General features: G+C 35.0%; 1 protein-coding gene across 1 annotated transcript in view; it reads right to left on the bottom strand.

Annotated features, from left to right (window-relative positions):
* Window positions 1-27,618, bottom strand: part of CSMD1 (CUB and Sushi multiple domains 1) — a gene marked incomplete at both ends in the record, with an annotated part of 1,257,610 nt that overhangs the window by 287,451 nt on the left and 942,541 nt on the right. Inside the window, 5 exons of the mRNA XM_082305706.1 lie at window positions 5,375-5,563; window positions 7,025-7,240; window positions 8,676-8,792; window positions 12,343-12,531; window positions 26,062-26,249. Coding sequence (XP_082161832.1) covers window positions 5,375-5,563; window positions 7,025-7,240; window positions 8,676-8,792; window positions 12,343-12,531; window positions 26,062-26,249 — 899 coding nt within the window. The remainder of the gene's footprint in view (window positions 1-5,374; window positions 5,564-7,024; window positions 7,241-8,675; window positions 8,793-12,342; window positions 12,532-26,061; window positions 26,250-27,618) is intronic.

Below are 27,618 nucleotides of genomic sequence, written 5' to 3'. Positions count from 1 at the left end.
TAGACTGAATTAAAAGACTTATTTAGATATATTGTCTTAGATAAGTGCCAGTTGTCTATGCATAATTCATAAAAGGCTTTCTTGATCAATGCGGAAGTGGGGTCTTGTACATGGATTTAATGACAGATGTCTTAGAACTCATCCATATATTTATTCAAAATTGAACATAATAAGAATAAAAAGGAAATGTTGAGCTCTCAGTAAATAAATTTCCTTTCTATATGACTTACAGACTTATCATGTATACTTATGATTGGATATGTATCTCTAAATTATGCTTGGGAGAATATACAGGCATATTCGGCACTGGTGAGGCTGCACCTCGAGTACTGTGTTCAGTTTTGGTCCCCTCACTACAAGAAAGACATTGAGGTGCTGGAGCGTGTCCAAAGAAGGGCAACGAAGCTGGTGAAGGGTCTAGAGCACAAGGCTTATGAGGAGCAACTGAGGGAACTGGGGATGTTTAGCCTGGAGAAGAGGAGGCTGAGGGGAGACCTTATCGCTCTCTACAACTACCTGAAAGGAGGTTGTAGTGAGGTTAGGGTTGGTCTCTTCTTCCAAGTAACAAGCGATAGGACAAGAGGAAATGACCTCAAGTTGAGCCAGGGGAGGTTTAGGTTGGATATTAGGAAAAACTTCTTGACCAAAAGGGTAGTCAGGCACTGGACCAGGCTGCCCAGGGAAGTGGTTGAGTCCCCAATCCCTGGAGGTATTTAAAAGATGTGTAGATGTGGTGCTTAGGGACATGGTTTAGTGGTGGACTTGGCAGTGCTACATTAACGATTGGACTTGATGATCTTAAAGGTCTTTTCCAAACTAAACAGTTCTATGATTCTATTATTCTATACCTGTGTCTGGCACAGTAAGTTGTTACACTAGGCCTATATATTCATGGCTAATTCAATTCCTGACACTTCATTAAGCTAATTATTGATACTTTGGTAATCTTTGCAATGTTGTAATATGTCATTCACATTATGGGGATAACTAAGTGAGCATTTTCAAGATATCAGGTATGAATCTCTTATTACTGTACATTATGTAGGAAAGGCTTTCTAAAAGATAAAAACATTAAAAAAAAACGAAAACATACACGACAACAATATAAAATGTCTCTTTTCTTCAGTGCAAGGTAACAGTATTCCTGCAGATCAATACAATTTTATGATATCTGAACTAAAATAAACGTGTTTGAATAGAACACAGAGAAACCCACCAGAAGGAGAGAAATACCAAACCAAAAAAACCAAACAACCCCAAACAGGGAAATATCCCAAATTTCCCAAGACCAATAATTTCTTGAAGATTCCATATATCAAATAACATACTAATTTTTATAGGAAATAATTAGTATAGATTTTCTTGCTACGTAGTATAGTGCAGACATGCATTTTGATTCCTCTTCTAAGAAAATTAAATGTATGTCTGGTAACAAGTACTGAAATGAAATGCAAGTAAGCAAACAATTTCATATTGAATTTACACACTGAAAATGATAACTTTTTCAGCCTTTTGTGTGGTTAAGCATCCTTGTTCATATGAACGTTGGCTGCACATAACTGAAAAATAAATGTTCTGTAAACAATAGTAGTTCAAAATTTATATTCAAATGACACATGAATAAAATTGAGCAACAAATAGAGCACATTCAAACATGAAAATTAATAATATAAAGCAAAAATTTCCATTTTATGAAGTAAGGTTTACAGGATGGTAATTTTGAGTAAAATCTTCAACACCAACTATATAGCTTATCATTCTAGCACAATTCTTAGTACATATGGAACTTCATAGTAATTATTCAAAATTTCAAAGAATAGAAACTGAACAATATTCATTTAATTTTCTCTTATTCCAACAAATATCTCTAATCTTATATATAAAGATGATAACTGATGAATTTGGGAACAGACACAGATAGCTTTCCATATAATAACACTTAAAAGGTAGTAAAAAATATATCAGGGAAAAAAAGAAAGCTTACATAAAATGAACACATATTAGCTTTTGTTTCCTTACATCATTAAAGTGTACATAAAGATTGGCAGATTATAATTTTAGTGCATGTTGTCAACTTTAAATTAATCCTTCATGATTTAAAGATGTCAGTAAAGAGTATTTTCTTATTTTTCCAGTGTTGTCACAACAGTTAGCATACATATTCACTCACTATATACTAAATACATTTAAATACATATGTATTCCTTCCTAATGTAATTTACTGATTCTTTGGCATTTTCAGAATTTAACTAGAGGAGCAGCAACAGACATTTCTTACTCCAGCAACCAACTGGTTCTTACATAAAAATGGACTGCTGGGATCCCCCTTACATACCACCTACCACAAGGAAAGGTTTTTGTTTTACTTCTTGCAAGGCTTGGTTATGAAGACAGGCCTAGAATTTATCTGAACTTTTAGTCAATATCAAATTAAAAGTGGTTGTAATTTTGCCCCTGCTTTGGTTAAACTGCAGCATGATACTACAAAGGCAGGTTCTGCTTATGTGGTACTGAGATCCTCCTCCAGAGGACCTCAAAAGTCCGAAGAATTCACTAAATGCATTTCTCAGAAACTAGAAGTGATTTCAAGATTGAAGTTTTATACCTTCAATGCCTAATCCATGGATCTTTGTCTAGAAAGTCTAGAAAGCCCTCCTAAAGCATACCATCTTTTCATGTATACTATAGGCAGTATCAATTCACTTTTCAGAGATTAGATTATCTCAGAGTAGAGAAATAATAGCACACAGGTATGTAGCAGAAATGGGAATCCAAAGTAGGTCCAATGCAACATAAATGCAGGTAACCAAAGGTGGTATGTGCTGGATTACAGAAGTACTTTAGCTCTGGAATTGACCTCTTGGCCACAAGGCTTCATACATGCGCTAACAAGGTGTATGATAAAAGAGCAATAAAGATGTTCAGGTGAGACAATAGGAACAAGCAGGCCAACTCGGACACTTTTGTCAGTGACTGATCAGAAATAAATAAATAAATGAATGAATTAGCAAATGGAAGTAATTCCTCTATTTAGGCATTTAAATGGTGCCCAGAGACTGATTCATCTCACTGTAAAATAGATATCTAAATCCAGGATTTCTACTGACTTTATTGACTTAGCTATCTGTAATCAGAGCTTAAAATTCTTGCTCATATGTATTCAATGACACTGCAAACAGTCAAATTCAGATGTTTGGATCTGAATCTGAATCCCATCCACTATAAACACCTGCAGACTGAGAACTGCTGCTCACAACCCATAGTACTGGACCCAGTTAAATTCCTGGTACATGACAGCTGGTGATGGACACATAGCTGTCCTCTGGGGAGTTAGATCATGAATTTGTAACCTCTCACTTAATACCACTTTGTGTCTTCTAGTAATTTGTCATAATATCCAGTCATCTTACAGTCCTCTAGGACTGTGTTTGGGGTTTTGAGGGTTCTTTTTTGTTTGGGTTTTTTTTGGGGGTTTTTTGAGACAGAAACTATCATCATTTAAATATACAAGCATTTTTCCATTTCTATATTTTGTCTATGTTTTTTAAGATGTCAGATACAGAATCATATTTTTAAACTACTTCATTGCAACTGTTAAGCAACACACAGTAGCAAGAGTTTCTATTTTCAGTTTTAATTGCACATGAATATAGCATAGCGATACCTTGATAAAGCTAATGGTTAACATATAACTTATTAAGAATTTTAATAACGCACAATTAAGTCATCTTTTCTTCAAGAACAGAGAAATAAGGAGCTAATTTTCCATTCACACACATGGACAGCTATAGAATAGCTGAACACACTTAAAATTAGGGAAAATAAAATGCTAGGTTCAAAGTGAGTATGTGAATATTATTCTAGTGAAATTTGTACACTTTAAATCAATATGGACTGAAGGAGTTAGGTCTCTTCTCCCTGGAGAAAGAAGGCTCGGGAGGGTCCTCATCACAGTATTCGAGTACTTAGAGAGTGCAAAGAGGATGAAGGCTCTCTCTTCACAAGGAGCCACACGGAGAAGACAAGGGGCAACAGGTACAAGTTGCTCTCAATATAAGAAAGAAATTTTTTACAGTGAGAAAAATCAGTCACTGGAACAACCTTCCCAGGGATGTGGTAGAGTCCTCATCACTGTAGTTTTCAAGATGCAATTGGACAGCGTGCTAGATAATCTCATCTAGGCTCCCTTTCCCACAAAAGGTTGGACTAGTTGATCTTTCAAGGCCCCTTCCAACCTGGGCTGTTCTATGATTCTGTGATTCTATGATATAGGATGGTGCACACTTGGTTAGCCAACATTCATAGACAAACAGTGTTAAGAAGCCAGTGATACTTCTGAGACAAATCAAGCTGAAAACAGCCTAAGACTTAAATCATAGAATTTCCAAATGTATGGCAAACTCCATGATACTGGCTTCTCTCTCATCTGTTATTTTCTTTCATCATGGGTTAAATAAGCTAGGTTTTCAAAACAAAATTATAAATTATTTACTTTTTTCCATAAAAACTACATATGTGTATCTTACATGCATATACAATGTAGGTGATACGACTTTTTTCAGATATAGAGATACATCCCTTTAAAACAAACAAAAGCAACAAGCCAAAGCTGAGTTTCTCCCTTAATGAAATAAAATCTTATTTAAAACAAGAACCCTTTTAAGGAAATCCATTTAGAGGTGTGTGGAACTATTTGACATTTCAGAAGCATTATGTCAACAGTACCTGATGAGATTCACTTCACATGGTAGTGATAAAAGCATCTCACAAATCAAATATAGCAACACTACAAGTTTTATAAAATCCAATCTCATAGACCTTTTCCCAGAAAAGAACTGTTCACTCAATTTGAGCTTATAGTTACATTTTTTTAACAACAGCACATTAATTTTAAAAATTACAGCTTACAATGCTGTAATACAGTATATAGTTTATAAACTGTAAAAAAACCCAACAATTTAGGGTTACAAGAATAAAAACACAATATGAAAAAAAAAACTTAAAACCAGATGGAGGACTCTAATAAAGGCTATTTTCACCTAAAAGATCTAAACATTGTTTCTTTACCCTGAAAGACAACATAAGAAATTTCTATCTTAATTATGGCAAACATACAATTCAATAATTAGATTTACATTTTATCTCACAAGACATTTAAATCTTATTTTCTATTACAATTCTAACTATTCCTCTTATTTTTGTTCTCTAAGTAAAAAGAGACATGCATTATTTATACTTGCACTGACTTTCAAGTCTGTACAGCTTGGGGATCAGTCCTTTCAACCCAAGAGCTTTGTTCTCTGCCCAGTATTCTGACACATGCCATGTGCTATTAACGATTTGATGAATGAAATGAAAGCATGTGACCACCTACCCACACACCTTGGCAGAGGTGCACTCCATACACGCCGACCACCTCCCAGGCAGGTAAGTTTATTAGCACCTTCCAGGCGATATCCAGGGAAACAAGAAAAGATCAAGGAATCTCCAACACCAAAATGAAAACCAATTCGCCTGCTGAAGGCAGGAACACCAGGATCATCACATGGCTCCAGATCATATTCTGTAGACAGTAAAACATAATATATGAATAAACGGGACAAGTTGTCCACATGGGAAAAGAAAAAGCTTACCAAGTTAGTTGCATTGTGTCAGTAGGGAACACTTGGAAAACATGTATTTCAGAGCTGTGTTCTCTACCAAAACCCAGTACTGTTTCTATATGTCTATTATGGCTATATATACAGTAATTATGTATCATCTATTGTGTACCACTCACACTACATTTATTTTCTTAATTTCAACAGCTGTAATCAGCTTGTACTGTAAGTGGTTTACTATAATTTTGTTTAATTACATTCTTTGTATATGATTCTTGGTTCATTTCATTTGAACTCCCAAACAGCTTTAGAAGTGAGACTTACAGTTAAAAAAATCATTATGTGATGAAGAAAATCTAACAAAAAATCAAAGGGCCAGGTGAATGAAAAGACATATGACCACATTTTCAAAAAGCGTGCTTGAGTTTCCTAAGTAAAACTATACTCTTAATCAGGCAATCCTATTTGCATGCCTTTTAGAAATCATACAGGTGTCATCAAACTGAAAACAAATATGTATGTATATATTTTAAAGAAAGAAGTCTCAAGTGCCTATTTTTTTCTCTCTTTTGTAAATATTCATCATGAATAATTCAGGTGGACTCAGAACAAATTAATTGTAAAAAATCAGGGCTGTTACATGCAGAGGGACTACAATGAACTCAGGAAATGTTTGAGCCACACATTCCCTCATCCTCACAGAGAATGCTAGGGAAGTATCACTGTATGTTTGTTCTATTTTGTGGGTTTTTTCCTTCCTTAGATATTCACTACTGACCATCGTTTGAGAAAAGACTTTGAAAAAGATCAACTCTAACCAAAAAAGTCTGATTTTATATTCTTCAGAATATGATTCAAAAGACCCAAGAGATCACTTAGAAGAGAGACACTTCTGATAACTGATAAGAAAAGCCATTTTCTAAAACATTTACCTTGGAGGGTGATGGAAGGTAGGCTCAAATCCACTTAGTCAGAGGAAGAAACTCCATTTAGTAAGGGGAAGAAACTAACCGAAAGTTTCTGAATGTTTAAACAGCTGACTTACTGAATAAAATAAAGAAATCCTTCCCTATAGTAACTGCCTTGTGGGAAGGTCTTGAACAGTAGAAGGAATCTATAAACCACACCAGTTTCTGCTGGCAAAAGTTGTAAGTTTTGAAAACACATGATCTGCTACCTATGCTCAGCACTATAAAGGTTGAGGTAGACATAGAGATGACCTGTGACAGACCTTTACGCACCTGGGAATTTTCCTGACAAATTTCTGTGTTAGATAATATTCAAAACAGGGTAAGGTCTTCTCACTAAATACTTCTACTTTTTTTACTTTTTTTTACTGGTGCTTCATAATGTTTCTGCTATCTACAAGTAAAAATACTATCTGGAAACAGTTTCTGGATATTTAGCAGAATGGAATTTCTTACCTGAAAATGTTATGTTGAAGCCTTCATAAGAAATTGAAAAATCAGATATAAATCGAAGCTGTGCAGTAAAATTTCCAAAGAGGCCAGCTTTAATTGCAGGGGGTAAGACTGAGCCAGTTAACCTGGCTACTGGTTCTGTGAAGCTGCCATCTTCAGTGATAAGCAAATAGTCATGAGAACTCTCAAGGTGAAAGGTATGAAAAACCAGCTGTACACCTTTAAAAATATTAAAAAGGGGGAAAAGCAAAGCATTTAATAGGAAGTTTTTATCTTCCTTTATACAGAGGTGACACAGAAAGTAAATCTTCCATTATATGGAAAGTTTTTTAGAAAAAGTTACACATGGAATCAAAACCTGAAATTCAGAGAATAAAAACTGCAGAAGCACATAGGCTCAACTAATCAATACGTGCATTGTGGATGTTTGCTTAGCTCACTGTAAATCAATAGCTCCCATAAGAGAATTGATGGAATTCAGTGTTATTTGTATGCAACACTCTGAAAAACTAAATTTGTATTGTATAGACTTTATTCAAGTTCCTGTATGTGTCTTATTTATAATCTCTGCCATGATCTCATTATTAAACTAGTAGTCATACTTTTATAATTGGCTAAAATTTTGTATTCATGTTTTGTTTTTGCAGTTCCTCCAGCACACTTCTGGTTTTTTGCTCCAAACTTCAGGGAAGTGCCCATACACAAGGACAAAGCAGATACAAGTTTTAGATATGGTCTTCAATATATACAGATTCGTATTTTCTGGGACCAGTCCTTTACTCAAGTCACGACTGTTTTTTCAGTTGCCAACTACCAGTCCAGTAATGAATTAAATTTTGAATTACAATTAGATTTTCAAATACAATTATTTACTGTGGGGAACAACATTCTTCTTAGAAAGTCTTCTCATATATTTTACATTTAAAATGCCATATGAGTTTTAAACAAAAATCCAGTCCATAAGATTTTAAAAAGTAGAAACTTCCAATATACTTCTCAGACTATCACACATAACAAAGATTTTCTTGTCATAAAAAGGAGATTGAGGAATATTTTTATTATGTTTTGATTCAGTGGTATGTAACACACCATTAGTACTTCCTAGGCTTTTTTCCTTAGTTCTTTTACACATTTCCCTAACGGATAAGCTGCCAAACTTAACTGTGCATCCAAATGTTACTCTAGTGTATATATAACATAAAGATATACAATTTTTGGCCCTAATGATTTAAGTCTGAAATCTAAGGTTACTAATACACAGATCAAATCTGCTTCTTCATACTTAATAATGGAGAAGAGCTATCAACAAGGTCCTGACAGCTTTCACTGAAAAATTTAGTACTGTTTAACAAGTAACTATTATTTTCATATATTTTACCTCTTCTACTTTCTACCCATTTTTCTAAGGGAGACTAAAAACACATTTCCTCTGGTAACTGTTAAAAGAACTTTTCTCTTGCAAAATAAACATAAACTAGAAACACGACATTTGAAGGTATTCATTTTGGGAAATTAAACTTCTTCCTCAAAAGAATAGTAGAAAGCACTAATTTAACTCAATTCATAAAAGGCATTTTATTGTGTTTGTGTGTTTGAATTTTTTAAACATAGACATTACATATATATATATATGCAATTCATATTAGGTTCTTACCCTTGCCATGTGACACTTCAATAGTCCAAGTGCAGTTCAAAGAGTTTGGATAAAAATCAGGAAAACCTGGAGAAAGGACTGTTCCACTCTTCCCATGAATATATCCACCACATAAAGCTTAACAAGAGAAAAAGGGGGGGGGAACAACAGAAGTCATACAAACGTCCTGGGTTTTATTAAAAAAAAAAAAATCTAGTTCACTTTTTGAACTACCCTTACAAATAAAAAGAGTCAAGTATTAAAATAAGAAGTTAATTCATCCAAAGCCATGACATTCACATTTGACAATAATTTGTTTATTCTTAAATTAGTCCTTGAAAATGAGTTTATTGTTCATCTACAGCCTCTTTTGTTAGCAGAATACAAAAATAAGTAAAGCTTTGTTCCAGAATATTTCAAGTATTAATTCCTATTGTAGTTATATTTAAGAAATAAGATTATTTTTTTTTTGTGAACTAACTCAAAAATCAAATATCTTGCAGCTACTTTTCTTGCACTATATATTTAGAAGGGTATATATTTAATTCCATTTTTATCAAACAAAAATATTTAAGAAACAATTTTTTTTTTTCAAATAATAGAGAAGTTTGTCTCTATTTGATTTCTTCTGTGACGTTCAGGAAAAAAAAAAAGTGTATTTTCCTCTCTTTCAAAGATTCAGATTGTCCTATCATGAGTAATTTATTTAGAACTGAGTATTTCGAAAGACACAAGAATGATGCCAGAAAACATTTTATGCATACTAGCATTTGCTAAACTAGGCTGCTCAAATTTGCATGGGAAACTAATTAAAGTTTAAGAATTGCATCCTGAATTGCTCACTGATCTTACAAATATAGCATGGCTGTGCTTTTTACTCATCTGTTGATGTCCAGCTTTTTATGCTGTTTTTTTTTTTAAATTTTAATACGCTAAATATTTAACAATAAAACAACAAAACATTAAGATGCTTTTAGTCTTCTTCCTCACATAGAGGGATAAACTAGATGGCAAATATACATGACAAAATGTTCAATAAACTTTCAGGACTTGTATGTAAATGTATATATAAAATATATATATACATACAAACATACTGGCATTATAGCTAAAGTTCTTTTTTTCATTTCTTATTAGACTAAGGTGTTTGTTAAAGTTTTTATTTTTTTTTAATTTATGTATTATATATATTTATAAATAAGTAGAAGGAAAGGAAATGTTTCCAGCCTGGTTTTGCCCGTATATATGTATTTCTGCACATAAGCATAAATAAGAATATGCATGGCTAAAACCACAGTAAATATATGGTTGATAACATTACTTAATAATAAATAATTACAGCTATCATCAGGTTCATAATGCCATAAACGAATGATAGTATACATTCATTCAAAATCCCTCTTATTCTGTAAACATCACAGAAGGAAGAAAAATATTCAGCTGTGCAACATTTCTTAAAGCAGATATTAAATATTTACAAATAATTTACATAGTTTTAAGTTTAAAATTTAAAATATGTAAATGATCTGTTTTTATATAGCTCTCCCTAGAAAATTACTTTTACGCTCCACCTTGAGATTATAGTATTTTGAGAATGATACATTACTTAAAGGTAATTTTAGCCACTGTGTCTTTGTACACAGTTCTTTTTCTTCTTTGTTGTCATGAAACAAAGTAACATGCTTTTCCCTTAGGGATTTATTCTGCTGATTTAATTTCTGAAGTTGCAATTTTGAGAACATCAATAGTCTGCAGGTGACTGTAAAATGCTCATTTCAACCTCAGTTAAAACTGTCACATTCCAAAAATTTCGGTCACAACTTTTTGAGCCTCAAAAGGCAAATACACTAACACAATGATTACCTAAAAGAATGTGAGTTTTATTTCATCTTTTTAGACTATTTCATTCAATGTAGTTGAATATGTGAGGAAAAAAGAAGAAACTGAGTGTGACCCTTGTATACTGCTTGCCTAGAGGCCCTACTCCAGAAAGACTTGAAATTTTCTATTATACATTTATGCTAAAAGTGGGTGATGGACCTGGGAAATAAGGACTCTCTTTCAATGAGTGAAAATTAACTAGATCTTTCTGTAGTTAAACATTCATATGCAAACAAAAGAGTTGAATATTGCTGTTCTAACTGAAAAATACATTCACAATTTTTAGTACAAAGTAAATTGAAAAAGAATAGGATACTGTTCAAAGTTAAGATTTCTACAATAGTTTTCTTCAACGCATTGCAGCAAAGCAAACAAGCAAAAGGAACCCATAAAACCAATGGAAGAATACTAAAAGTGCTTTGCTCATTTTAAAATTACAGCTTATTATAGGAAGATTTGTGACACTCCGAAGTTCATCAACTGTGCCAAGAACATGCAGTCTAAAATTTGATCACAAAATGCAATTGAAAATAATAGTTTGCTTCTGTCCTTGCAAAGGAGGAACAAGTTCTAATGTTTACAAGGTGGGTGAGTTTGAATGGCAGATTAGTTTGCTTTGTAGCGATTAAGAGCTTTTAACTATATAATAATCTTTTGGTAGCTTATATGTTTTGTGCATGGGGCCAGAAGGCTGTAGTGAGTATTAGAAGCCTGAGTGACAGTAAGTGCTCAGATTTAACAAAACAGTTTAAAACAAGAATTAGAAACTAAAATACTTTGCTGAATCTAAGTTTGCCCTTTGACATTCCACTGTAGTCAGTGAAAACCTTGGGCCTGAAAAGGGAGTCAGAAATTCACTAATGTAAGTAATTCACTAAAGCAAGAGCCTTTGTTGGTGTGGGCTTGGGTCTTATCCGTTCACACATTGATCTTTCATCACTGCCTTAGAACACAGTTATATCTTAACAAGAAAGAAGCCTAATCAAGACAAACATGCTTTTAAAGGTAATCATTTAGCAACCAGAAGGGAGAAAATAGGAAGTTTTATGAAAGGAGCTTATGGAGAATTTTCAGAGATGCTGGGTTCTATCTCTGTTGAAACACTTAGCTATATTTGGATCTTATTTTCTGTGGTTTCTATCATCAGAGGGATTTTGTAGCAACTATACAAACATTCCACAAAAAAAATTGAGTTGATTCCGTAGTTCACAGAAAGAGATCTTAGAAAAAAATCCAACGATAAAAAAGAGCACAGAAATATTTGCTAGTATAGTTCAGCATTTAAAAAATGTTTCATGAAAGCTCTAGACAGTTTCATATTGCACATCCCCCAAAATAATTAATGAAAAAAACAAAATTTCAAAACCAAAGTATGACAAGAAAATTAATTACATAGGCTGTTCAGGATCTGTTTTGGTATTGAGTATCCTAAATTTTGAGCAATCATTTTGGTATTCAGTATTCTAAGTTTAAAATGTAAATTAAGCTTATTGGCTTTGCTTCGAAAATATTAGTTGTACGGCACCATTTTCATTCACAATTGAACAGTGGCACCCTCTGAGAATTCTGATTTTTCTATTGGTGAATATATACCTGTAAATTTCACTGTACATTACAGTACTTGACTGAAAGTTGATACAGACATGTAAAGTATGGCTTTTATTAACAGTAAAATAATTTTTGAAAAGTATGGATCTTGGTGTAATTGAAGGGAGGTAGTAGCAATGATAAGCTTAATTAGTTCTCAAAAATAGGAGATTAACTTTCTTGGACTTTAAAGTTGCCATCTGAAGAACTTGACACTTACCATCACAGCTGGGTAATGCATGATTCCACTGATGGTTTCTTTCACATATAAGTGGTTCTTCATCACTCAGTGTATATCCTGGATCACAGCTAAAAGTTACTGTAGAGCGGATATTAAAGTTGTTACCATGGCGATGGCCATTCACAGGAATCCCTGGGTCGAGGCAGGAATCTGATTCCAGAGTAACACCTGAAACAATCAGATTTAATTTGTTTGTTTCCCCTTTTTTTTCAGATAGTAAACAGAAAAAATCCCAAACAAAACACAAAATGAGTAAGATCAGAGGAAGAGCGAGCCCCCAAATGGTATTTGTTAGCATTGCCTGAGAACTGATGTGGGATATAAAGCACTTTCTCTAGCTGTTGTCACTGACTCAGAGCACAGTTTTCCAATTTTCAATCTCATAGAACAGAGAAACCCAAATAAAGTCAGAAAAGATTGGAGCTTTAAGGTATATTTTATCAAACAATGAAAAAAGAGCCAAAAAAAGCACTGAATATCTGAAACTATAGGAAGATACTAAGGTTCAAAGTATGAATACAAGTTTTGCTACTATGTAAGTCATATTTGATTATTCCATTTCATCTATTCAGTTTCTGATATTGTGGGACAAATCAATTTTCCTGTCATAGTAAGGGTTATTTGACCTACCAAAAGCAGTGTCAAAAAACTGCAACTGATGAACTCAGAAACTACTTGTTAATTTCTACAGATACTATCCTATGCATCAAAAATAGAAAGACAATGAACATAGCTTACACAATTGTTGAACTCTTATCTGACAGAAGGAGTCTTTAGTAATTATGTCTTATAGCAGAGACTGAATAGTGTTTGGTAAATAAACCCGGAGCTATACACTGAACATGGGAAAAAAACCCAAAATTATCAAATGGAGGCTCATTAACCGAGCATTATCCATTATGCTTATACCGATAGCAAACACTTGTGGAATTTAATCATGTAATGAGTTATAATGGATACACGCAAGGGAAACAAATAAAGACTCTCTATTGAGTTGAAAGGAATTTCTTTTATTTTCTGTTACTATGTGTAGTGGGTTGACCTTGTCTGGCTGCCAGTCCCCTACCCAGCTGCTCTCTTACTCCCCTCCCCTCTTCCCCCCCTACAGTGCAGGGGAAAAAATAAAATAGAAAATAAGATGAAAAATCTCATAGGCTCAGATGAAGACAGGGAGATCACTTACCAATTACCATCACAGTCAAAACAGACACAATTTGAGGAAAATTAATTTAATTTAATGCCGATTAAAAATAGAGTAGGATGGTGAGAAACAAAGACAAAAACTGAAACACCACCCCCACCCCCTTCTTCCCACGCTCAAGTTCACTCCTTCATTCCCAACTTTTCTACCTCCCCACCCATCCCCAAGCAGCATGCCAGGGATGGGGAATGGGGGTTGTGGTCAGTCCATAACAGCTACTCTCTCCTGATCCTTCCTCCTCACACTTTTTCCCTGCTCTAGCATGGGTCCTTCCCATGGGCTGCAGTCCTTCAGGATAAACCTGATCCTGTGTGGGCCTGCACGGGCTGCAGCTTCCTTCAGGGAATATCCACCCGCTCTGACATGGGGCCCTCCATGGGCTGCAGTGTGTGCATTTACTCCACTGTGGTCTCTTCCATGGGCTGCAGAGGAATATCTGCCTGGAGCACCTCCTTCTTCTCTGACCTTGGCATTTGTAGGATTGTTACTCACTCTTTCTTCTCCTCACTCCTCACTCACTTATGCAGCATTTTGCCCTTTCTTAAATATGTTATCGCAGACGTGCCACCAGCTTTGCTGATGAGCTCAGCTGTGCCCTGCAGTGGGTCTGTTGGAGCCAGCTGGAACTGTCTGTGTCTGGCATGGGGCAGCCCCAGCCGCTCTTCACAAAGGCCACCCCTGCAGCCCCCCTGTAACCAAAACCTTGATGCCTACACCTGATACACTGTGTCATGTGCCTGGAAACAAGAATGACTGAGTTAGATAGAACCTCTTCAGTGGATGAGGACATTGTTCCTTATTCTGTGAGAAGCTGAGCACGTCCAGAGGAAAACCTTGAGAATGCTGGCTGTGGTGGATAGAAAGACAACTGAGAGTGTGAAGGACATGGCCAGCATGAAGCCTTCCGTAAAAGGAAAAACTAGGAGTTGGCTGAACACAGCAGGTAGCAAATACATAGTCAAGCCTCAGAGAAAACAGAGAGACCCAGAGGAGCCTGTGTGGAGTTTTTTTGCAATCCAAAAAGCCACTGACTTGTTAAAAAACTGCCCACAAAGGGACAGAAAGTATATGTGTGTGTGGGAGCCATTTATGAATACTTTAATGTTTGTTCTCAGGCAATTATTTTGATCTACTTTATTTTGAAAAATTATCTGTTGTGTGTCTGATTAAATAACACTGGACTTCTGAGTTTACAATTCCTTGTTGGCTTTTGGAATAAAATCTAGACATATCCACCTCAAAGCTCTGGTACCCATTGCATTAACTTAAGCATTTTCACATTAATTTTCACATTAATTTCAGTATTTTGGTGCTGGGTTGGAAAGAATGCTGTAAGTTGGCATGATTTCATATGGGTGATGTCATTACTCATAGATGTTGTGAGAGCCTTGAGCAAGATTAGTTCTCCTGAGGTCTTTAAAGATTTTATGTGCTTCCTCACAGGTGACCTGAATTTCTAGCATGACTCTTTCCAGTCTACTTTTTGCCAAAGAAGTTCCTTCCTCAAAGCCAACTGCTGACAGCACAAAATTCTTTATAGCAGGGCATTATGCATTTCTTAGCTCCTTAGCCCTCTAAACACATCCTGAAGGTGCTGGTCCTCTCAGCTGCCTGTGTATCTATAACTGTTTCTGCATACTCTCAGTTTACTGCTTTTACCCTGCTTTACTTATCCAGGACTGCCACACAACCTTAGGAATGAAGTAAAAGCATTTCAAAACTAAGGAGAAAAATGACTTATCAGGGCGTAAAGTAAAGGTTTTAGAATTACAGATATGAGGGTTGGAAGCAGGACTGCAAACAAAAATATCATAAATAATGACTCTAGCTTACACAGAGATATATTCCCTGTATCCTCCAGCTATTCTTATATCTCAGTTAGAATTCAGATTTGAAAGCTTATGATCTAGTTTTCATGAGGTATCCCTGCCATACTTAAATTCTAGATTAATAAGTTTCTTCTAGACTTCACTGCATGTTCTTAATGCAAATGTACCATGTTAGCTGACACAGTGCATTTTTAGGTTCCCTTCACCTGGCTTAAATTGCTTAATATAGACTCAAAGAACCCTTTTAAGTCTATAATATTCTGCACTGTATGTGCCCTAAATAAAGATTAATTGTGTATGAAATTTTAACTCTGATATATGTTAATTTTTTTCAGACAAACTATACTTCATGTTTTGAGGTATGTTAGAGTAGATGGAGGTCCATAGTAGTGCTCTTAAAATTCCGTCCTCTTAGGGCACCCTTCCACCCCTGCCTCAACACACCAGCTGCTTTGGTATTCCGAGTCACATATAACAGGTAAACTCATCGGTTTCTTTTTGAAATGATAACTCTAAATTACATTGACTATGTTGTTTCAGATTTTTGCAAGGAGACCAAAAGCTGTAGCAACTCTATCAACTTCCAAGTTCCTGACTGAAATAGTGGTGCTGTATAACTAAAAAAGTCAGGTCTGGCAACAGAGCTTCATTCTCATGGGAAAATACTCAGTATGTAAGGTTTAGCAATCATAAACATAGCTGAAAAGAAATAATTTTTCTTTGCTTCTTTGGACAAAGATTTGGGTTTTTTTCTTAATAGCAGATAACATAAGACAAGCTTAATAATGGGCAGTACTGAGAATCCTGACTACAAAAAGACAGTATTAAACTATATATGAGAAATTCTGGCATCACAGTGATAAATTTTGGGCTCACGGTTGGTAAGAGTTGATTTAATACTATTCATAACAATTGGCTCAGTAAATATAAGATTAAAGTCTGGGTGAAAACCATGTCTTTTCTCTCCCAACCTACATAATGCAATATTTCTCAAGAAAAGCATGTTCTGTAGCTCCCTCAAAAAACGCTCCCTCCGCTTCACTCCATGTAGCAATGGGAATTAGATAAGCAGTTAATTCTATCCTACAATTTAATCATTTTCTTTTCAAAGCAACATAACACACAATCTGAAGTAAACAGAAAACATATAAACAAAGGATTTTGTACATCACTGAATAATTTAAAAAAATGGACAGTCATCCTCAAAAACTTCACTCTGTCAATACTGACATTTCATCAAACATTTATCAACCTATTGTTGTTAGTTATATTAGATGCTTCATTGATTATTAAAATGTATATTTTGCAAACACTTAGAATTACAACGGATTTTTAGGAACTGGTTTAATCATTATATCCCATTAGATCTCTAAAGAGGAAGTTAATTTGTTGCTGTAATGCATGAAGCATACAACAGCTATACAGTTTTATATACTCCATATTCATACATATTACACACCTATACTTTTCCCTTTACAGATCAAATAGTTAAAATCATTAGAAAAATGGAATATTAAAGTGTAAGATTGCTAAGAGGTTATCTAAAGAATGCTCATTGCACAAAAAGGATGAGGAAAATAAGTCTGGTAAGAAAAACAGAAAGCAAAACACGTTTGTGTGCCATAACCACTGTGCTACCCATTCATGTTAGCTATGGAGCAGTTCTGCTATTCAATGTATCTCAAAAATGTTTTGAACAATGGAAGTGTTTCAGCTGGAAGCTAGAGCACTATTCTTTGCCATCAGGACAGAATCATCCAGAACATCGATAAGGCAGATGACAAAAGCATTTTTTTGGACAGTAAGAGAAGAATATTGCCTAATAAAAGAGTTGATCCTATAGGTAGGCTTAGTCTAACAGTTAAGGGAGAATAGTGTACATTATCTTTGCTTTGAAAAATGAATATTTTTTTAAAATAATTAGAATAGGTGCTTGCTTGTCAGAACGCAGTTCCAAGAATCAGAACCAGAGGCCATTCATACAGATAAAATCTTGCCCACCTTAAATAAGACTGTTGGCTTTTGAGCACAGTCTTCAGCTGAAGTTATTCCTAGAACTATGTCTAGGTGCCCTATGGGAAGATGCTAGCTGGCATAGGTCAAAATCATACAAGAGATTGTGCTTAAACTGTATGAATGACTGCAAGACTGAAGCCAAGACTCGAGAATTTCTAACTTACTGGATCAGATATATCTCAAGTGGCCAGAAATGCATCCCTGTAATTTTACAAGGGTAAATTAGCCTCAAAGAACTGCAAGCCTGCTTACACATTTAGTTTCAGTGTTCTTCCAGCAGCTCTTAAGAGTGTAGCAGTGAGTGACTGCATTTGAATTGTTTGCTATCACATTACTGAGACTAAAACAAAATATTGTTACATCAGTAAAAGCTGTGATACAGTCAACAGAGTTAAAAAAAATTGTGTTAGAGAAACATATTAATGATGTTATAAAGGAGGTGGGGAAGGAGAGGTGCTTGAAAATGGGAAGAGAGAAGTGGGAGAGTGAAGGTAGTGGAAGGGGGCATAGAGGATGAAAGGGAAGAGGGGGGTCGTGCTATTATTACAAGAGCTTTTTTCATTTCTCCTCCATATAAAAGTTCAAAAAATCTTTCTCTAAAGAATATCTGGAGGGTATTTCCAAGTGACAGAGCATAACAGTCAAATTTAGGAGAGCACTTGGGTGCATATTATTTTTGTTATTGAGCTGTGCAAGTCATTTAGAAAGGCAGAGCTAGCATGTCACCTCTGTTCCTGCTCATTGTTAACAGAGAGCACTGGCATTTTAGCAGAGTTCTACACTGAACTCCAGGACTAGCTGCAATTCTTAGCTACTAGGCATATGAGAATGTTATCATGCCTTCCCTCCTGCCTCCCAAGTCATCCCTTTTCTAGATTAAACAAGTACAGAGCTTTCAATGACTCCATACGTGTCATGTTTTCCATGTTAACAACTTCCTACTTTTTCTAAACCGGGTCCCAAACTGGACACAATATTCTCTCTGGTCATCAAATGAAGTGAAATAATAATTTTCCAAGTCCCAGGTAAAATAGTCCTATAAACAAAAAGTGTCTTTTCTGTAACTTTTTTCTTTTTTTTTTTTTCTGATGATTAACCCTAACAGCCATATTTGACTTTTTGCATTACTACTACATTTTTATCTAGATTATTTATGTTCTGTGTAAAAAACATATCCCTTTCTATTGTATTTCTATTTTGTATTTGTGCATGTCATTTCTCCTTCCCCATTTATGCCTAGCATGTTTCTTTATAGAACTTGATTTTTTTTTTTTTTTTTTTTTTTATTTCAGACCATTTTTTCAGTTCATCTAGCTTCTTTTGAATTCTGACCCTCTCCACCATAGAGCTTGCTATAATTGTAGGTTGGAATCATCCTCAGAATTCATAAGTGTTCTTCTTATATTATCATCAAAATTTTTAATAAAAATAACAGATAGTTTTGGATTCAGGACAGATCACAGTAGGATCCCTACAATTTGAGTTAGACAGTGAGCTACCAATTGCTGGCTGCTCTTTGCATAGAAGTTTCCAAATTGTTCACAGCGTCACAGAATCACATAACGGTTGAGGCTGCAAGGAACCCCTGGAGGTCATCCAGTCCAATCCCTCTGCTCAAGCAGGGTCACCTACAGCTGTTTGCACAGGACCATGTCTGGATGCATTTTTAGTATCTCCAAGGATGGAGATTCCACAGCCTCTCTGGGCAACTTTTTCCAGTGCTTGCTGAAGTGTTTATTGCACCTGTAATAATTTCATCTAGACCAAATTTCTATATTTTCTCTGGAAGACTTCTAAAAGCCTTATAAATGTCAACACAGAGCTGTTTCCTTCCCTTTCCATTCTCAAACCTACAAAACCAGTTAACCTGTCAAGAAAGAAATTAGATTGGCTTGACATAATCTGCTCTTATCAAATACAAATCATTTGTTCCTTATCATTTTGTTTATCATCTTGAAAGTAGTATCTTTAAAAAGTGAAGATAAAACTTAAGTCCTTGATCCTTCTGGTCCTCATCTTTTTTTTTTTTTCTTTTTTTTTTGCCCCTTCTGTCTTTGAAAGGTGTGTGTCCTTCTGCAATTGTTTGAAACTTCCCTACAATTCTGAATTTTCAGACATAATTTTCAGTAGAGTGAAGATGCTTCTGCTTTGCTTTTAAGTATAGCACGAGGAATTCCAGCAGTCCCTGATGAATAAAATATATTTAATTATCTCAATATCATGTAGTACCCTCTTCTCATATGTTGTATTCTTACCTTGTGAATGTTCACTTAATTGTGTTAAGTACATAGTCAAAACTAAGCTTTTCTGTAAACATTGCAAAACAGAAACAGAATGTTTAGTCTTCCCTGTGACATCAGATGTTTGTTCAAAGTTTTACTAAGTAGTGATTTCTTTTTTTCTCTCATTTTGAATATGTTTATAGATATTTCTTGTTACTATCTTCCTGTCTCTTGCTTCTGTAACAAATATGTACTTTGGCTTTTCTGATTTTATCCCAAGAGATCTGTGTTATTCTTTGATGGCCATCTATAGCAATGCTTGACTATATACAACATTTACATGATTAACTTTTGGGTTACACATTATTAAAAGGGCTTTTTAAATAGTTACAGAAATTGATAGTATTTTTCTTTGTCTCCAAAAAATACAGTTTTCTGTTGGACCTTAATATCATCTTTTTTATAAATAACTTTCAGAATTCATTCCTAAGAATATTTACCTACCAATTTCTCAAGTCTGATGAAGTTTAGATTTCTGAAAATCATCAACTTGATCACAATTGTGTTCCCTCATTCTTTCATTTCTTAAGAATCATAAACTCTGTTATTTCATGGGCACTTTCACAAAAATCGCCTTTCTTATTCAGGCTTTCTATTGGTTCTTCTTATTAGTCAGAGTAAAATCGACTGCTGAAACAAAAATTTCTTCCCCAACATTCCAAAAACTTTTTCCAGTGAGTGTGTCCTGCCAGTGAAAAATTTACAAATCTTTTGTTCACATCCAGACTATTCACAAGGATTATTTTTTCTTCCAATTAAAAAGTGTAAGGAAGTTTTTTGTTTCTATGTTATCCTTGCTAAAACTGATTGTGAGCTGCCTGAATGACGTTGACACTTTGTTAAGTCCATGAAGATTGCATCTTTGTGGATCTAAAAAGTTCTTTTTCAAAACCAAATCTAAACAAATACCTAATTTTATACACTATGAATAAAGTATTACCTTTATGGTTTTTTATTATGAATAACATTTCATTCAAGGAAAATCACAATACTAATTTTACTAGATTTTTTAAATTACCTAGAAGGAAAGTTTTTACAAAGTTGGGTGATCCTTGACTTTAAAAAAGTTTCCCTGACTATGTAAGATAATTGGAATGTTTATCAAATACATACTGATGTACATGGTAATATGGGATGATTACAGTCTTGATGCATAACTATGATCTCTGTTCCATTTTTCAGATAAATTTTACTATAGAAGGAAATGTTAATCCATAAACAAACACAGCCTTTAAAATAAATTATCTGGATTCAAGAAATAATTGCTCAATTTTCTTTGAAAATGATCATGTTTTCTTGTTTAAGGAAGGATAAATTTCAAAAATACCTTAATAAAAGGTGGCTTTACATTAATGAAATCTGTGGATAAAGGTATTTCTATCTGTTTTGGTTTAAGAAAAAAAATAAGATTGCACAATCTACCTCACAGAATGAGAAGCTGCAAAAAAAAACCCAAAACCCACATAACTAGGAAAGTTGAGAGATCAGGGAAGTGTAAGTGAGGCATGAGGCAAGGTGGTCAAAAGAATATAGATGAGTTATTCTTGATAACATTGACTATTTTATCAGTAGTTTTACTTAAAGAATATTATGGGCACTTTATTAATTTTCTTGCTTAGGTGCATAAGAGATGACTTACTTACACTGTCTTGCATTAGCTATGTTAGAAGGGTCATCAAAAAGCTGAATTACAGACATTTAAGGCATGTAATTAACAAATTGCCTTCACATCTGAAGTACCTTTAAGGGGTCACATTTTTATTAAAGCTGTATTACAGGCATATTTTAGCTTAATAGAATATTACTGCCATCTTGGTAGCAACTCAGTATAGCTTATACTGAGCTTTTTATTTTAAGCAAGATTAAGATCCTTCTGCTTCACAGTTCAGTGATTTTATTTATTTTCAAAGTTATGACTATAATTGGAAGATTTTTAGCACATTTCCAAATAAGATAGTTATTTGAATTTCCAAAGAAAATATTCAGAAACTTTTCTTAAGACTTACTTACAATTGACTGCCTTTTCTTCTACAAGTGGAAGGAATGTGAAACAAATAGAAGTTCTGTTGCGATATCTTTAACATTAGCAACTTCTATAGTTAAGCCTGCAAGGGCAATGAAAATATAATTTTGGTATCCCCTGTTCCTGACAGACTACTCAGCATCTCTATAGAGTCTTTCCACCTGGTTTATTCTTTGAAAACACTGACTTAAATCTGTTTAGTACTTCCATGTTATTGGTTATTGTAACTACCTTCCCTCTGGCATGTGCACATTTGTCAATACAGAGGTAAGGATCAGGGAAGGACATATGTCTGATAGCCACTACAGAAATGTTTCAGGAGCTCCCAGTGCTGACTAGCACGAGAAGAGAGACTCTGGGACAAATATCAGTTGCATTACCTGAACATGCACAACACAATGCAACATGGATACAATTTTTGTTCTATGAGAAATCTAGTGTGAGAAGAAACCAATATAAACAGTGAGGCTATGACTGACTTAAGGAACCTTGTGGAGCAAATGCACTGACATAAGTATGAAGTGTTCAGCAAGCTTTATCTGTACAACTTATGCTGTGAATATGGGCATACCTATTCCAGTTGGTGAAAGGTAAAAAGTCTCTGTTTATATTGCATTTTTTTTCTACAGTATGGATATTCAGGGCTAGATTCAATTTCAGTTTAAGATGCTTCCACTGATGTGTCTTGGCTTGTTTGGTCTTTAAGCTCCTTTCATAGTCCAAAGAGATCTGATCATCCCAGTCAGGGCAAATTAGGGAACAATTTATTCAGCAAAGTTATAAGGAGAGAAATTTTAGAACAGACAGAATAGAATAGACTATTTCAGTTGGAAGGGACCTACAATGATCATCTAGTCCAACTGCCTGACCACTTCAGGGCTGACCAAAAGTTAAACCATGTTGTTAAGGGCATTGTCCAAAAGCCTCTTAAACACTGACAGGCTGGGGGCATCAACCACCTCTCTAGGAAGCCTCTTCCAGTGTTTGACCACCCTCTCAGTAAAGAAATGCTTCCTAATGTCCATTCTAAACCTCCCCTGGCGTGGCTTTGAACTATTCCCACACGTCCCATCACTGTATCCCAGGGAGAAGAGCTCAGCACCTCCCTCTCCACTTCCCCTCCTCAGGAAGCTGTAGAGAGCAATGAGGTCACCCCTCAGCCTCCTTTTCTCCACACTAGACAAATCTAGAGTCCTTAGCCACTCCTCATAGGACATGCCTTCCAGCCCTTTCACCAGCTTTGTTGCCCTCCTCTGGAGATATTCAAGGTCCTTTACAGCCTCCTTAAATTGCAGGGCCCAGACACAGTACTCCAGATGAGGCCACACCAACACTGAATACAGAAGGATAATCACCTCTTTTGACCGTCTGGTTATGGTGTGTTTGATGCACCCCAGGATGCAGTTTGCCCTCTTGGCTTCCAGAGCACACTGCTGACTCGTATTCAGCCTGCTGTCGACCAGCACCCCCAGACCCCTTTCTGCAGAGCTGCTTTCCAGCCACTCCTCTCCCAATTTATAGTCGTGCCCAGCATTACTCCACCCTAGATGCAGAATCTGGCATTTCAACTTGTTAAATTTCATCCCATTAATCATAGCTCAATGCTCCAATCTATCTAGATCCCTCTGCAAGGCCTCCTGTCCCTGAAGAGAGTCAACAGCACCTCCCAATTTGGTATCATTAGCAAACTTGCTAACGGTGCATTCAACTCCTGCATGCAGATTGTTAATAAATAGATTGAAAAGAACTGGCCCCAGAACTGAACCCTGAGGAACACTGCTGGTGACCGGTTGCCAGCCAGTTCTTCTACAAGAAGAAGTTCTTCTTCACTACAACCCTTTGAGCTCTGTCTTTCAGCCAGTTCTTCACCCAGCACACCGTGAACCTGCTTATCCCACAGTTGGACAACTTGTCCAGAAGGATACTGTGAGGACAGTATTAAAAGCCTTATTAAATACAGAAAACCTACATCCACTGCCTTCCCTTCATCCACTAGGTGGGTGACCTTATCATAGAAGGATATCAAATTAGTTAAACAGGATTTTCCTTTTGTGAACCCATGTTGACTGTGCCTGAGGATTGCATTATTCTTTAAATGCCTTTCAACCACACCCAGTATAATCTTCTCCATAATTTTTCCAGGAACTGAGGTTAGACTAACAGGTCTGTAGCTCCCTGGGTCTTCCCTTACACCCCTTTTGTAGATTGGAATAACTTTGGTTAGCTTCCAGTCAGCATGGATCTCCCCAGAATACCAAGAGCTTTGGCAAATGATCAAGAGGGCTCCTGCCATAACATTCACTAGCTCCTTCAGTACTCCTTTGTTGTCTCAGTATATGTTTCTAGTGCTATCCTATCATAACCAGGATGTCTCCATGGAACTGGTAGACATGGCAAAGGACTTGGGCAAGATCTGAATCTCTAGTGCAGCACTTGGCAACTAGGTGGCATAGTACCTAAAATAACTCTAAGTCTCCATGCTTATGCAATCAAATATAGCCCCTGGATTCTACTTCAGAGTTTACTGAATTGCTCCATGGACTCTGTTGATTGCATTGACCAGACGTCCATTGCCCAAAATGTAAGTAAGTTTCAGGCTCTAGACACTTCTATTAAATTTAAATGTTTAATCTGCCAGCTAAACGTCATTCACAATGACATAAAAGCATAAGAGAAACAGCGGTCACTGTCTATTACTGAGAAAGCACGTTAAGCTTTTTGTTAATACCTATTGAAATTCAATTTTCAGATAACTATTTAATGGGTAATATAATTCACTAAAAAGTAAAGAATCTTGCTCCCTAAACTGAGAACTTACTTAAAATTATTTGCTCTTTTTCTTAATTTCATTTCATGTTCTTACTCATTTCTAAGCAAAAAAATGATACCAGACACCCTTTTAAATGTTACTTCTACAGAAAGAGAAAGATGCTTTATTCAGTGAGTCAATCTGCTCAGAAAGAGCCCGTAAAACAAAATTTTTAGCTTTTGTTATGACTTTTAAAATTGGAAACATGTTAGGTTTTTATATGAAAGGCTTTTTGTATATTCTATGTGTGGGAACTATATGTATAAGAAGATGATAATTTAGTAGGTTTTTGTTATCTTTACTTGTTAAAGATCTAATCCAATTTCAAGGTTTACAGTGCACTAATCAAATCTAATTCTGACATTTTATCAGAGTACCTAGAGAAATAGCACTGAAAAACTAGCGTCATGTGTCTGTGAGATATTAAATTTTTCAACAAAGATAAAAAGTGAATATATGAATATCATTCTAAATAATTTCATAATTAGACCTTCCTCTTTAACAATGTGTAGTGCAGATATTTTATTACTATTTTTTTTAATTTTTAACAGAACAAAAGACATCTACCTGATGGGGGCTTAAAATGAAACACAAAATTATAAATATTTAAGGACTGTATTACAAAATGTAACAGCAACATTTAGATCCAATACAATCAGGGAAAATCAGCATCTGCACATAACTCATGCAGAAACCTACCTACTATTCCTTGTCTTTACATGATTTAGCAGCCTTGCAGTTTACCCTACTATTGTCTGTTCAGCCACTACCACCATGTCTGAGCCAAAGCTAAAAAAAGCTATGCAGAATTTCCAAGTTATGATGTAGCTATGAAATATAAGTTTAGGCACTCATTCGAGATGCAACATGACAGCAAATTTACTGCAATCAGGTTATTTTCCAGATAAGAACAATTGGTAACAATGTTATTTGTTTAGCACAACGACACTAAACACATAAGCTCTCTTTATTCAGTACTTAAGTGAATGGCTATACTATCATATAAAGATCAGTATGACTTCAGATAGTTTAATATATGTCATTTTATGTATCTAATTTAAAAGCAAATGCTATTACAATGATTCTATAGTTCACAGGGAGATATTAATATGCATTTATTTGCATTTTGGAATCATTGTGGATAAGGCCTAATTCTGCTCAGTACTGTGAAAGGGTATTAAAACCAGAGAAAGAGAAAAGGAGAGAGAGAAAGAGAAAGTGAGAGACAAGGGGGGAAAAACAAACCAAAAAAGGACAATGTACCTTTACCCATAAGGCCAAGTTTCTAAAATAACTCTTCATTTGGTTAAACACCTACGTCCATAAACATTCTGAATAACATACAAGAACTCATGAAGAAAAAAATTCCAAAATTAATTGATAGTTTCAGAGTTATCTGTCAGTACAGCATAAACATAATTTGTTCTTATACAAATATAATTACTGAAGTTTATTTGTCCACATTCACTTGCTCATTTTCAAATTGAATGTTATTTTCAAAATTAAATAAAAATCTATCAGAGAAGTATCAGACTTACTTTCATAGTGAATTAGGAAACCAACGCTGGAACGACTGTTGTCCGTAGTGAACAGCAGATACATGTAATTTCCTGTACTGATAAGGAACTGGGGTGCTTGTGTTCCATGGTATTCTCCAATTAATGGTGATGAGTTAGCTGGCCCATCTCTGACTTCCAAAGTATCATAATTAACTTCAGTCTGAAATCTGAAAAGGAATATGCAAGTCAGCTGGTAGGCAGAGGAATGATATTATTTGCTTCAACTGTCAGAAATTCAACCCATGTGTAACTGATCAAGAATATCATACATATAAAAATTTGAGTATCTACGGATCCATCGGTGTGTTACTGAAGATAACAACTAAAGAATGTTTTACACATCTTTTTCCTTGCTTTGTTGTATCTGGTATCAGATAAAATTCATAACTGATGTAATATACTTCAGAGCAACTATATAACTGGGCTTCAGAAAGACATTTAGTGGGGAATCTGGGTAGAAAACTGCAAATTATCTCAAAGAAAACTGCATTATGAAGATCCAAGAAATTTCTTACCCTCAGGCTGAATAATAATTGGACATCTGCAATAATATTTGTGATTTCATCTCAATAATTTCATTATTTGATGTTTGCTATTTGGCAAAAGCTGTTTTACACATACAACTGTTTAATCTTTTATTCAAAGATTTTTTTCTAACATAATTTGCTATTTACTTTTAAATAATTATTTTTGTCCTATGAAGTAAAGCAGTACAAAAATACTAAACTTAAATCAAGCCCTCATTTTGAAATTTGTTATAGTTATGATAAGCAGAATTCCTTAGTTTATCTCAATGTGTCAAAGAAACAGATAATACAGACAAGAATCGACAAAGAGAAGACTAATGAGATGATAGTTGATTTACAAGAACAAATAACTTTAAAATCAACAACGGAGTCAATGTGTGTGTCAATCACCAAACCACATCTCATTTCTCCAGTTCATAAAGGATGTCTATGTGTGTAGTCATCCCCTATTAGTTGTTTCTAAACCAAACAGCTCAAATCTGTAGATAAATCTTTGGCATTTTTCACATCAGATGCTTTTCAAGACAATTTGTGGTTATACCAGATACTCTTGCATACATCAATTTTCCTGTCAACAAAGTCTGTGCTGTTACACAGATATCTATATTGGTCTAAATATATTTGCCTGAAAACTCAATGTTCTTATTTTCCTAAGATGTTAATCTTTCACAGCAACTATAAAAAATGCATATACCAGGAGATTTTCTCTTCTTTTCCCATAGGGCTTATTAGTTCAACTTCTGAGAGCAACAAACTGTGCCCCCATGCAATATGACAATTTTTTCAAAAGTGAATGCCTTAAGCTCTCTTGCCAATATGGGACATGTTTAGTGGGTCTGGAGATAAGAAACTCTGTTCTTGCAATTAAAGAAAACTGCAAATTATTAAACATTTAGAAAAGGGGAAATAGATGGGACATTCCTTCAAAGTGTAAATAAACTTTGTACTTTGTTAGGTAATGATGACAGAATGAACAAGTTCCACAGCCAGGCCATTGTATTTTACAGAC

Source organism: Platalea leucorodia (assembly GCF_965183815.1).
Source record: "Platalea leucorodia genome assembly, chromosome: 3".
NCBI lineage: Eukaryota > Metazoa > Chordata > Aves > Pelecaniformes > Threskiornithidae > Platalea > Platalea leucorodia.
The sequence above is the reverse complement of the archived record's forward strand: the minus strand, read 5'-3'. Positions and strand labels throughout refer to the sequence as shown.